This window comes from Chrysemys picta, chromosome 13, assembly GCF_011386835.1.
Source record: "Chrysemys picta bellii isolate R12L10 chromosome 13, ASM1138683v2, whole genome shotgun sequence".
NCBI lineage: Eukaryota > Metazoa > Chordata > Testudines > Emydidae > Chrysemys > Chrysemys picta.
The window spans coordinates 27,394,863-27,407,208 of NC_088803.1; the positions used below are offsets into that span (position 1 = coordinate 27,394,863).

The 12,346-nt window shown below is 45.0% G+C and overlaps 2 protein-coding genes across 2 annotated transcripts in view; one reads left to right on the top strand and one right to left on the bottom strand.

Annotated features, from left to right (window-relative positions):
• CHMP4B (charged multivesicular body protein 4B) overlaps positions 1 to 12,346 on the top strand; it is a 42,388-nt gene that overhangs the window by 2,149 nt on the left and 27,893 nt on the right. The gene's annotated exons all lie outside the window — the stretch shown is intronic.
• On the bottom strand, positions 3,996 to 6,253 carry LOC135975306 (uncharacterized). The gene is made up of 2 exons (XM_065565700.1): positions 5,541 to 6,253; positions 3,996 to 4,546 (listed from the first exon to the last, which is right to left on the bottom strand). The coding sequence occupies exons 1-2, from the start codon at positions 6,115 to 6,117 to the stop codon at positions 4,071 to 4,073; spliced, it is 1,053 nt and encodes a 350-aa protein (XP_065421772.1). The 5' UTR covers positions 6,118 to 6,253; the 3' UTR covers positions 3,996 to 4,070.

A 12,346-nucleotide genomic window follows, 5' to 3' on the forward strand; every position in this document is an offset into this window, starting at 1 on the left:
AGATAATGCAGAGTTTGAGCTTGGGTGCATTACAGGCAGTGTCTTACAGCTGGGAAACTTAACTTCAAGTAACCAGAAAAGTACCTAGTATAAAGGTTTAGAGCAGACTTAAAAAAAATAACAGATTAAATCAAAGAATTTGTAGATATCTGTATCAGGGTGGATTCAATTTAAATCAAATTGATAGAAATCATGATTTAAATCACTTGTTAGGAAGACTCCATTTAATCATGAATTTCTACATACAAGTGCATTCTTGTTGGTTGTTATAACCTTAATACATGTTCTTCACAACTCAGAGATAGATGTAGGTTTTGTTTTTAGAAGGTACACACGCTACATTTTTGAAGTGATTTATTTTGAAAGCTTTTCAAATTAGTTTTACAGCTATATCAGAAAATGAATGATTTGGTTATTTCATTTACCAAAGGTAATTGAAGCGGATATTTATGAAGTCATTGGGAGGTGAACTATCTCCAATTCAATAGGTTAATCATTAATATTTGGAAGATTTTCTTGCCATGCTGTATTAGGAGGAGAACATCACCAGGCAGACATTTAAATTGTTTTATTTAAGTAAAACAACGACGTTATGTATTCTGGATTTTTTTCTTCAACAGCAAACATATAATATTTTAACAAAACAAGCATATGAATTTTTGAATTTAGTTAAACATTCAATTTTTTTAAAATCAGGTTTGTTTTTGTTAAAATTGTTTTTAACTAAAATAGTTAAATGAAATATTTAAAAAAAACAACAAAAATTAAAAAGACTATGTCAGCCTGGTCAATATGAGAAATTTAAATATTGGCTTCTGCAGCTAACTCAGTCGTCTTCACCTTCATTTCCCTGTTCGTTCATAATCTGGAAAAGAAAAACAAGCTTTCCTGCTTTTTCAGGTCCCAAACGATTTCTCAATTTGGAATGAATTAGTCCAAAGAAAGAAAATATTCTCTCTACGCCAGCAGAAGAAGCTACTGCTGTTAAAAGTGAGATTATTACTTCAACAGCCTCTGAATCAAAGTGCTTAAGTGACTTCCACCAATTCACTGGTGTGACTTTCTTTAAAACATCAGCAGCAAACACATATTTCTTGAATGGTTCTTATTCCCAAACTGGGTCTTTTTTACGGCCTGCTACCATTATAGGTTTTCCCTTCTAGTGAAAGAATGGTATGGTAGATCTCAAATCAATGAAGGCTACACTCAGACCTCAAGACTTCTGGAATATGCTGCTCAAACAGTTTCACTTTTGTTTCTACTGCATGTCCCTCCCTTCTCACATTTATCTTCAGACTTCTTCTCCTTGTCTAGATCTATTCCGCCCCCTACAACCTTATATTCATTGAACTTTTTGAAACTTTGCACTTTTAGAGAGAGGTAAGGGATTGACTCTGTGTACACAACTGTGCAGAGGGACAATAGGGTTGAGGTCTGTTATTTCTCACCTCTATATATTATGTATGTATTTAAAAACATTTTTGCTGTTAACAAGCATGTTCTCTCTGGAGACACAAATCCACAGTTTGAGAACTGCAAAACTAAGCATCTCTGATGGTGACTGAGCACTGAGTCCCATTGGGAAGATAGAAAGATTATCCCCTGGAACTCCATAAGATTGGGTCCTTAATCCATGAACTATTGGAACTCATTTAGGCCTTGTCTACACTACGAGAGTAGTTCGATTTTACTTGCATCGAATTTTTGGAATCGATATTGCAAAGTCGAACGTGTGTGTCCACACTAAGGACAGTAATTCGACTTTGTGCATCCACACTAACGGTGAAAGCGTCGACATTCGAAGCGGTGCACTGTGGGTAGCTATCCCACAGTTCCCGCAGTCCCCTCTGCCCATTGGAATTCTGGGTGTAGCCGCCAATGCCTTCTGGGTAACAAAATGAGTCGAGGGTGCTTTTGGGTAACTGTCGTCATCCGTCCATCACTCCCGCCCTCCCTCCCTGAAAGCGCCGGCGGGAAATCAGTTCGCGCACTTTTCCAGTCATTGACAGCGCGGACGCCACAGCACTGCGAGCATGGAGCACACTGCGACCATCGCTGCAGTTGTGGCCGCTCTCAACGCCTCGCAGCTTATCATAAAGGTTTCCCTGAGGCAGATGCAGAAAAGTCAGGCGAGGAGGCTACGGCACCGCGGTGATGTCCTGAAGTCTGAGAGTAGCACAGACCTCTCAGAAAGCAGGGGACCCAGCGCCGAGGACATCACGGTGGCAATGGGTCATGTTGATGCCGTGGAACGGCGATTCTGGGCACGGGAAACAAGCACTGAGTGGTGGGACCGCATAGTGCTGCAGGTCTGGGATGAATCCCAGTGGCTGCGAAACTTTCGCATGCGGAAGGGAACTTTCCTGGAACTTTGTGAGTTGCTGTCCCCTGCCCTGAAGCGCAGTGACACCCGCTTGCGAGCTGCACTGAGTGTACAGAAGCGAGTGGCCATAGCCCTCTGGAAGCTTGCAACGCCAGACAGCTACCGGTCAGTCGCGAACCAGTTTGGGGTGGGCAAATCTACCGTGGCGGTTGTTGTGATGCAAGTAGCGAAGGCAATCGTTGATGTACTGCTGCCAAAGGTAGTGACCCTGGGAAACGTGGAGGCGATCATAGATGGCTTCGCAGCGATGGGATTCCCAAACTGCGGTGGGGCCATAGATGGAACTTACATCCCTATCCTGGCACTGGACCACCAGGCCACCCAGTACATTAACCGAAAGGGATACTTTTCCATGGTGCTGCAAGCACTGGTGGACCACAGGGGACGTTTTACCAACATCTACGTGGGATGGCCGGGCAAGGTTCATGACGCTCGTGTTTTCAGGAACTCTGGTCTGTTTAGATGGCTGCAGCAAGGTATTTACTTCCCGGACCACAAAATAACTGTTGGGGATGTGGAGGTGCCTATAGTCATCCTCGGGGACCCAGCCTACCCGCTAATGCCCTGGCTCATGAAGCCCTATACTGGCGCCCTGGACACTGAAAAAGAACTCTTCAACTACCGGCTGAGCAAGTGCAGAATGGTGGTGGAGTGTGCTTTTGGCCGTCTCAAGGGGAGATGGAGAAGCTTACTGACTCGCTGTGATCTCAGCGAAACCAATATCCCCATTGTTATAGCAGCTTGCTGTGTGCTCCACAATCTCTGTGAGAGCAAGGGGGAGACCTTTATGGCGGGGTGGGAGGTTGAGGAAAATAGCCTGGCTGCAGATTACTCACAGCCAGACAGCCGGGCGATTAGAAGAGACCAGCGGGAAGCGCTGTGCATCCGGGAGGCTTTGAAAGCAAAGTTCCTGAGTGAGCAGGGTAACCTGTGACTTTAAAGTTTGTGTACTGAGAAGCTAAACCTGCCCCCGTTTCTTTACCCAGTTAATGTTGACTATCCTATCCAGTTACATACCCCCTTCGCCCCCCTTCCAACACACGTTTCGAAATAAAAATAGTTCTACTTTGTTAAAGCACACCGTTTTCTTTAATACTGTTTTCGCGGGAATTTTTTAAAACTGGGACGCAGACTGTGGTGCGGAGCGGGTGTAGTGTAGTGACGCTAATGCAGCTTCTAAACTCAAGGATTGACAGGCTCCGCTGCGGTGGGATGGTTGTTTCAACGGAGCCTGTCACCCCTCCTGATCGGGACTGTGTGTATGGGGGAGTCTATGTGACTTTGTGGCAGGGGGAGGACGGTTACAGATCCCCTGCTGTGTGGCTCTGTGATCCTGCCTAAGGACCGGCGCTTAAGATCTGTAACTGCCCTCCCCCGCCACAAAGTCACAGAGCAACCCACCCCCCCCCCCAACATAACATGAAAACAACCTCCCAGACTAACCGGGGCAACTAGTCACTGCATCACTGCACTGTGTATGTGCCCTGCTGCTGTGCCTGTCCCCGACTATGTACCCTGCCAAAGGTGACTGTCCTGTCCAATTACCAACCCCCTTTCCCCTCCTCCTCCAAAAGAACATGATTGAAACAGTAGTTAACAGAAACGTATTTTTTATTATCAACTACACATGGCATTGGGAGGTGAAACTTGGACGGGGGCTTGTGTCAGGTGGGAAGGAAAGAACTTTTCAAATTTTGGGAAATGAGAGCCTTCTGCTACTAGAGCTCTCTGCAGGGGTGGAGTGAGAGTTAGCAGGGACTCTGCCGCCTCTCCTTCTTTGCACTTTGGGTGAGGTGGGTATGGGACTTGGTGGCGGGGGAGGGCGGTTAGAGATGGACTGCAGTGGGGCTCTGTCCTCCTGCCTCCGTTCCTGCAGAACATCCACAAGGCGCCGGAGCGTGTCCGTTTGCTCCCTCAGTAGTCCAAGCAGCGTTTGAGTCGCCTGCTGGTCTTCCTGCCGCCACCTCTCCTCCCGATCCATGTTGGCTTGGTGCATTCGGGTCAAGTTCTCCCGCCACTGGGTCTGCTGTGCTGCCTGGGCTTGGGAACAGGCCATAAGCTCAGAGAACATGTCCTCCCGTGTCCTCTTCTTCCTACGCCTAATCCGCGCTAGCCTCTGGGAGTGTGATTCCAGGCTAGGTTGTGAGACAGTCGCAGATGTGGCTGTGGGAATGGGAAAAAGGGAGTGAATTCCTCAGAAAGATAAATGTAGTTGTGAACAAAGAACATAGTCTTTCTCTGTGAACAAGACCATGCACAGCACCTATCACATGCGCACTCAGCACAAGGTCGAATTCTCGGCCTTCGCATTCAGTGCCTGGGGTCTTGCACAGCACATTTGAGAAGCGGGGCAGGACAACGGAATTTCTGTTGCAGGCAGACATGGTAAGCCGTACACTTGTGGCAGTTTAAAACTTTTATATTACCACTGTCCTCGTTTCCCATTTAAAGCAATGTCAGTTCCTGCTGCCAGCAATCCGGCAAGCGGGAACTCTGCCCCTGTCCCACCCCCTCGCGGCTGTCCCCGGGAACGATCCCTTTCGGCTGCCCCTCTCCCGCCTCCACCGCGTGGCTGCAAACCAGCGGTTACAGTTCTGTAAAGGAACGTGAAAGCAGTCCCAACACTAACATTCCCCTACCTAATTCAAAGCAGGTCACCATGGGCGACATCACCCTGATGAGGATCTCTGAGAGCGACAGACAGAGAATGCTCCGGGAAAGCCTCCAAAGACCAGGGCCGTATGCCGCCCTGCTGTGCAGAGCAATGATTCCCGAGTACTTGATAGTCTCGTGGCGCGGCAACGTGTCGTACTTCGGAGGACCCAATAAGGCCGCTCTCCCCAGGAACCTCATGCAACGGCTTTCAAATTACCTCCAGGAGAGCTTCATCGAGATGTCCCAGGAGGATTACTGCTCTATCCCCGGACATATAGACCGCATTTTACTGTAGCTGCAGTAGCAGGGAATAAACAGTAGAGCGGCTTGTGCAGGACAATCACTGAAAACCGGACATTGCTAGATTTTTTTTCAAAACGTGCACTGCCCATGACTAAACCGTTAAGCGCCTAGGACACACTAATCATGAACAACCCATTCTTTTAATTGTTAATATTCCTGTTTTGTTAAAAATAAATGTTTAGATGTTTACAACACTTACTGGCTGATCCTTCCCCAGATTCTGTGTCCGGGGTAACGGCTGGGGACGCTTCGTAGGGGATCTCTGTAAGGGTGATGAAGAGATCCTGGCTGTCGGGGAAATCAGCGTTGTGAGCGCTGCCGACTGCCTCGCCCTCCTCATCTCCTTCCTCATCTTCCCCGTCCCCTAACATGTCCGAGGAACCGGCCGTGGACACTATCCCATCCTCAGAGTCCACGGTCACTGGTGGGGTAGTGGTGGCGGCCGCACCGAGGATGGAATGCAGTGCCTCGTAGAAACGGGATGTCTGGGGATGGGATCCGGAGCGTCCGTTTGCCTCTTTGGTCTTCTGGTAGCCTTGTCTCAGCTCCTTGATTTTCACGCGGCACTGCGTTGCATCCCGGCTGTATCCTCTCTCTGCCATGGCTTTAGAGATCTTCTCGTAGATCTTTGCATTCCTTCTTTTGGATCGCAGCTCAGAAAGCACGGACTCATCGCCCCACACAGCGATGAGATCCAAGACTTCCCGATCAGTCCATGCTGGGGCCCTCTTTCTATTCACAGACTGCACGGCCATCACTGCTGGAGAGCTCTGCATCGTTGCCAGTGCTGCTGTGCTCGCCACGATGTCCAGACAGGAAATGAAATTCAAACTGGCCAGACAGGAAAAGGAATTCCAATTCAAATTTTCCCGGGGCTTTTCCTGTGTGGCTGGTCAGAGCATCCGAGCTCGCACTGCTGTCCAGAGCGTCAACAGAGTGGTGCACTGTGGGATAGCTCCCGGAGCTATTAGCGTCGATTTCCATCCACACCTAGCCTAATTCGACATGGCCATGTCGAATTTAGCGCTACTCCCCTCGTCGGGGAGGAGTACAGAAGTCGAATTAAAGAGACCTCTATGTCGAACTAAATAGCATCGCAGTGTGGACGGGTGCAGGGTTAATTCGATGTAACGGCGCTAACTTCGACATAAACGCCTAGTGTAGACCAGGCCTTACAAAAATTTTCATAAACATTACATGAATATATTGTCTCATACTAAAGAATTAGAATTTATAATCCCTATTCCATGATGAGATATCTTTGAGCTATAATGTATCTTAGTTAAAATTATCTTTAGATAGGTTTTTTCCTCAAAAAGCATTTTATCAAAAAATGCAATTTAAATAAAAAGAATCAGATTTTTTTTTTAAATCATTGATTTTTATCCACCCTGATCTGTTCCTTCTTTTGTATTATCATTAAATAGTAACGGGAGATAGTATACAGTGCAATGCTGCTTTGCATTCAGGTGGCTATAAGTTGCTGTTTGCTAAGTGGGATTCCGTGTTCCTGGAGAGCTATAAATGTACAGATGTAACAGCATACAGTATAGTCAGTTTCTAACGTAAGTGATTTTATTGACAGTTTGAAGTGCCTCCAGGAATATATATCTAAAATTTATCTTAGAGAGATAAGATGGGTCAGGTAACATCTTTTATTGGTCCAGCTTTTGTTGGTGAAAGTGTCAAGCTTCTGAGCTACACAGAGCTCTTCTTCACGTTTGGGAAATGTACTCGGAGTCGCAGCTAAATACAAGGTGGACGTTGTTGAGCATAAGTAAACATATATTTTAAGGGACCGTTCAAGATGAAGTGGCCTGTTAATCCTGCTGCAGTCATAGGACAAAAAAGGGGGGTTAGTGAATTCCAGAGTGTTATAAGACGTCATCAATCCAGTATCTTTATTAAGACCATGATTTTTAGTGTCTAGCAAAGTTATGAATTTAAGCTCCCAGGCTCATCTTTTGAAGGTGTTGTTTAGATTTCCTTTGAGGATGAGGACTGAGAGTCAGATATGGAGTGGTCATTTTGTGAAGTGTTCACCTGCGGGTAGTAGGGTGTTTTTATTTTGTCAATTTTCTGTGCGAGTTCATTCGAAAACATGGCGATACTCTGGTTTCACCCTCATAGTTGTTGTTGGGGCATTTAATGCACTGGATGAGGTACACCACATGTTGTGATAGGGATGTGTAGGACCCATGGATCTTTAAAGGTGTGTTATGGGGGTAACGGGCCACTTCGCCTTGAATGGCCATTGGTCAAATTTTGGATTTAGACTAAGTAGCCATCTTAACATTGTCCTTAGAAAAGGGTTCTGCTTTGCTCTGTGGCTTTACTGCTACATAGTACATGTAATATAGGATATTGACAAACTGCTGTTGTGGATTGTGGTGCTAAAGCTTTGTAAACACAATGTTGTGAGACAGGTAACCGTTTAAGTGTTTGCTTTATTGCAGCAGCATATGAAAATGTTTGTTTGGAAATATTTACTAGATCAAACAGGTAGGAAGATTCACTTTTCAGCTTGGGGGCACCTAGTCTCATTAATCCATATCTGAATGCAGTGGATACAAAGCTTCCAGAATACACTGCTACTTGATCTTTTCTAGCAGCAACCCAAACCTGAAGTCCTGTCTCAGAATATGAAAGTTCCATGAATCCCCAGAAGTTACAATATGGCTAGTAAACTCTGGCACTTCTGCAGTTGCAGACTTATTCTAAAGACTTTTTGGCGCACAGAGATATTTACTCTTTTGTTGAGCAGTACAGTAGAACCTTAGAGTTACGAATACCTTGGGAATGGAGGTTGTTTGTAACTCTAAATAAAACATTATGGTTGTTCTTTCAAAAGTTTTCAACTGAACACTGACTTTGAAACTTTACTATGCAGAAGAAAAATGCTGCTTTCCCTTTAATATTTTAGTGGTTTACGTTTAGCACAGTACTGTGCTGTATTTGCTCTTCTTTTTTTGTTGTCTCTGCTGCTGCCTGAATGTGTACTTCTGGTTCCAAATGAGGTATGTGGTTGACTGGTCAGTTCGTAACTCTGAGGTTCTACTGTATTTCTTGGATCCAGGAGAAGTTGGTATAACTTATTCCCTCCCATCTGTCATCAGTTCTTACTTCTTTGTCTTAAATGATTAACTTTTTATTTCAGAAGGTTGAAAAAGCTACTAGGGGGGAAGCTGTTCTAGACTTGATTTTAACAAATAGGGAGGAACTCGTTGAGAATGTGAAAGTAGAAGGCAGCCTGGGTGAAAGTGATCATGAAATCATAGAGTTTGCAATTCTAAGGAAGGGTAGAAGGGAGAACAGCAAAATAGAGACAATGGATTTCAGGAAGGCAGATTTTGGGAAGCTCAGAGAGCTGATAGGTAAGGTCCCATGGGAATCAAGACTGAGGGGAAAAACAACTGAGGAGAGTTGGCAGTTTTTCAAAGGGACACTATTAAGGGCCCAAAAGCAAGCTATTCCGCTGGTTAGGAAAGATAGAAAATGTGGCAAAAGACCACCTTGGCTTAACCACGAGATCTTGCACGATCTAAAAAATAAAAAGGAGTCATATAAAAAATGGAAACTAGGACAGATTACAAAGGATGAATATAGGCAAACAACACAGGAATGCAGGGGCAAGATTAGAAAGGCAAAGGCACAAAATGAGCTCAAACTAGCTACGGGAATAAAAGGAAACAAGAAGACTTTTTATCAATACATTAGAAGCAAGAAGAAGACCAAAGACAGGGTAGGCCCACTGCTTAGTGAAGAGGGAGAAACAGTAACAGGAAACTTGGACATGGCAGAGATGCTTAATGACTTCTTTGTTTCGGTCTTCACCGAGAAGTCTGAAGGAATGCCTAACATAGTGAATACTAATGGGAAGGGGGTAGGTTTAGCGGATAAAATAAAAAAAGAACAAGTTAAAAATCACTTAGAAAAGTTAGATGCCTGCAAGTCACCCGGGCCTGATGAAATGCATCCTAGAATACTCAAGGAGCTAATAGAGGAGGTATCTGAGCCTCTAGCTATTATCTTTGGAAAGTCATGGGAGACGGGAGAGATTCCAGAAGACTGGAAAAGGGCAAATATAGTGCCCATCTATAAAAAGGGAAATAAAAACAACCCAGGAAACTACAGACCAGTTAGTTTAACTTCTGTGCCAGGGAAGATAATGGAGCAAGTAATTAAGGAAATCATCTGCAAACACTTGGAAGGTGGTAAGGTGATAGGGAACAGCCAGCATGGATTTGTGAAGAACAAATCATGTCAAACCAATCTAATAGCTTTCTTTGATAGGATAACGAGCCTTGTGGATAAGGGTGAAGCGGTGGATGTGGTATACCTAGACTTTAGTAAGGCATTTGATACGGTCTCGCATGATATTCTTATCGATAAACTAGGCAAATACAATTTAGATGGGGCTACTATAAGGTGGGTGCATAACTGGCTGGATAACCATACTCAGAGAGTTGTTATTAATGGTTCCCAATCCTGCTGGAAAGGCGTAACGAGTGGGGTACCGCAGGGGTCTGTTTTGGGACCGGCTCTGTTCAATATCTTCATCAACGACTTAGATATTGGCATAGAAAGTACGCTTATTAAGTTTGCGGATGATACCAAACTGGGAGGGATTGCAACTACTTTGGAGGACAGGGTCATAATTCAAAATGACCTGGACAAATTGGAGAAATGGTCTGAGTTAAACAGGATGAAGTTTAACAAAGACAAATGCAAAGTGCTCCACTTAGGAAGGAAAAATCAATTTCACACATACAGAATGGGAAAAGACTGTCTAGGTAGGAGTACGGCAGAAAAGGATCTAGGGGTTATAGTGGACCACAAGCTAAATATGAGTCAACAGTGTGATGCTGTTGCAAAAAAAGCAAACATGATTCTGGGATGTATTAACAGGTGTGTTGTGAGCAAGACACGAGAAGTCATTCTTCCGCTCTACTCTGCTCTGGTTAGGCCTCAGCTGGAGTATTGTGTCCAGTTCTGGGCGCCGCACTTTAAAAAAGATGTGGAGAAATTGGAAAGGGTCCAAAGAAGAGCAACAAGAATGATTAAAGGTCTTGAGAACATGACCTATGAAGGAAGGCTGAAAGAATTGGGTTTGTTTAGTTTGGAAAAGAGAAGACTGAGAGGGGACATGATAGCAGTTTTCAGGTATCTAAAAGGGTGTCATAAGGAGGAGGGAGAGAACTTGTTCACCTTAGCCTCTAAGGATAGAACCAGAAACAATGGGTTTAAACTGCAGCAAGGGAGGTCTAGGTTGGACATTAGGAAAAAGTTCCTAACTGTCAGGGTGGTTAAACACTGGAACAAATTGCCTAGGGAGGTTGTGGAATCTCCGTCTCTGGAGATATTTAAGAGTAGGTTAGATAAATGTCTATCAGGGATGGTCTAGACAGTATTTGGTCCTGCCATGAGGGCAGGGGACTGGACTCGATGACCTCTCGAGGTCCCTTCCAGTCCTATAATCTATGAATCTATGAAAAAAAAAAACCTTTTGGTTATTCAGATGTTTATGGGCCTTAAGTCAGGGTGAGTGTGTTGAATCCAGAGATGATGATGGCAGATATATGTAGGATCCTGTGAGGCTGTGGGATTTAATGGCTTTTCTATAGACCCTAATACACATGCTGCATTTCCCACTATGAATTTCTATAAACTAGTTTTTTCTCCTCTACTCAGGGCAGGGATTCTTTTTTCTTCTAACTGAATCCAGTGTCAGTTTTTCAGCCCTAGAGGCTGAAATTCTTTCCACAGAGTGGGTACAAAATAAAGACACTGGATTTATGATTTATTACAACAATCTGTAATCCACTAATCCCTCCCTCCCCATTTCCCCCCCCCCCTCCAATGACTGCACCACTTCACCTTGAATGGTCCCTTAGATGCCCTATCATGTGCTTCAACCTTGACCTGAATTGAAAGTAGTGAGAGAGTAAGCCTTTTTCCTTGTACAACTGGGTGAGGCAGTAGGATTGTGAGAGGGAATCCATAGCAAATATATTGTACTCTCTGTTTGTGCTGTTCCTTGATAAACTTAAAATGTTCTAATCCTAAATTTGAGGTATTTCTGACAAACTTTAAAACACACTCCATTTCAGGAACACGAATTCAGGTATATGACATTGGGGCTAGGTTCAGCAATGATCATGGAGCAGGAGTTAAGCAAAACAGGCTTTCTAGGACTCCACACCCCAATTACTAGTCTTCCTGTTTGTCACCGAGTGTGGGGGGACACACGGCCCTGCACCCCCGGCTTCCTGCGATTCACCATGACTCTCAGCCAGCCAGTAAAGCAGAAGGTTTATTTAGACTACAGGAATACAGTCCGAGACGGGTCTTGCAGGCACAGACAACAGGACCCCCCTCAGTTAGGTCCATCTTGGGGTCCCAGGGCGCCCCAGCCCCTTGCGAGGTCAGAGCCCCATCTGCCTCCCAGCCAGCTCCTGAAACTCTGCCCTCAGCGACCCCTCCCACAGCCTTTTGTTCAGTTTCCCCAGGCAAAGGTGTCACCTGGCCTCTAACCCCTTCCTGGGTTCTCATGTTACATGGTCAGGTATTCTCAGTTGGTCAGTCTTCCATCCCCCAATGCAGACTATCCTAGCCACACTCCCCTGTCAGCATTCAAAGACCACAGTAAGAACAGTCCCAGTTCGTCACACTGTTATATTGCTATTTGTTTTTATGGTACACATATAAAATAATAATAATACTTACACTGAGTGACTAGTCTCTGCCCTTATCATTTGCTAGCCTTAAATCCCAGACCTGATCTACACTACAGAGTTAGGTCGATGTAAGGCAGCTTATGTCGATCTAACTCTGTAAGTGTCAGCTCTACAATGGTACTCCTGCCAATGTAAGTTGCCCGCTACATTACCTTAAGAACTCCACCTCTGTGAGAGGTGTAGCATTTAGGTCAATGTACGGCGACACAATGTCTATGTAGACCGGGGTAGTCAATTATTTTTTGTCAAGGTTCAGACCCCCACCCAG

What these genes read in the sequence shown, in the direction of transcription:
- LOC135975306 (XM_065565700.1), bottom strand. Translation starts at nt 6,117, where the DNA reads ATGCAGAGCTCTCCAGCAGTGATGGCCGTGCAGTCTGTGAATAGAAAG. An exon ending in ATCTGGGGAAGGATCAGCCA is followed by an intron (nt 4,547 to 5,540) that starts GTAAGTGTTGTA and finishes CCATTCCCACAG; the next exon opens with CCACATCTGCGACTGTCTCA.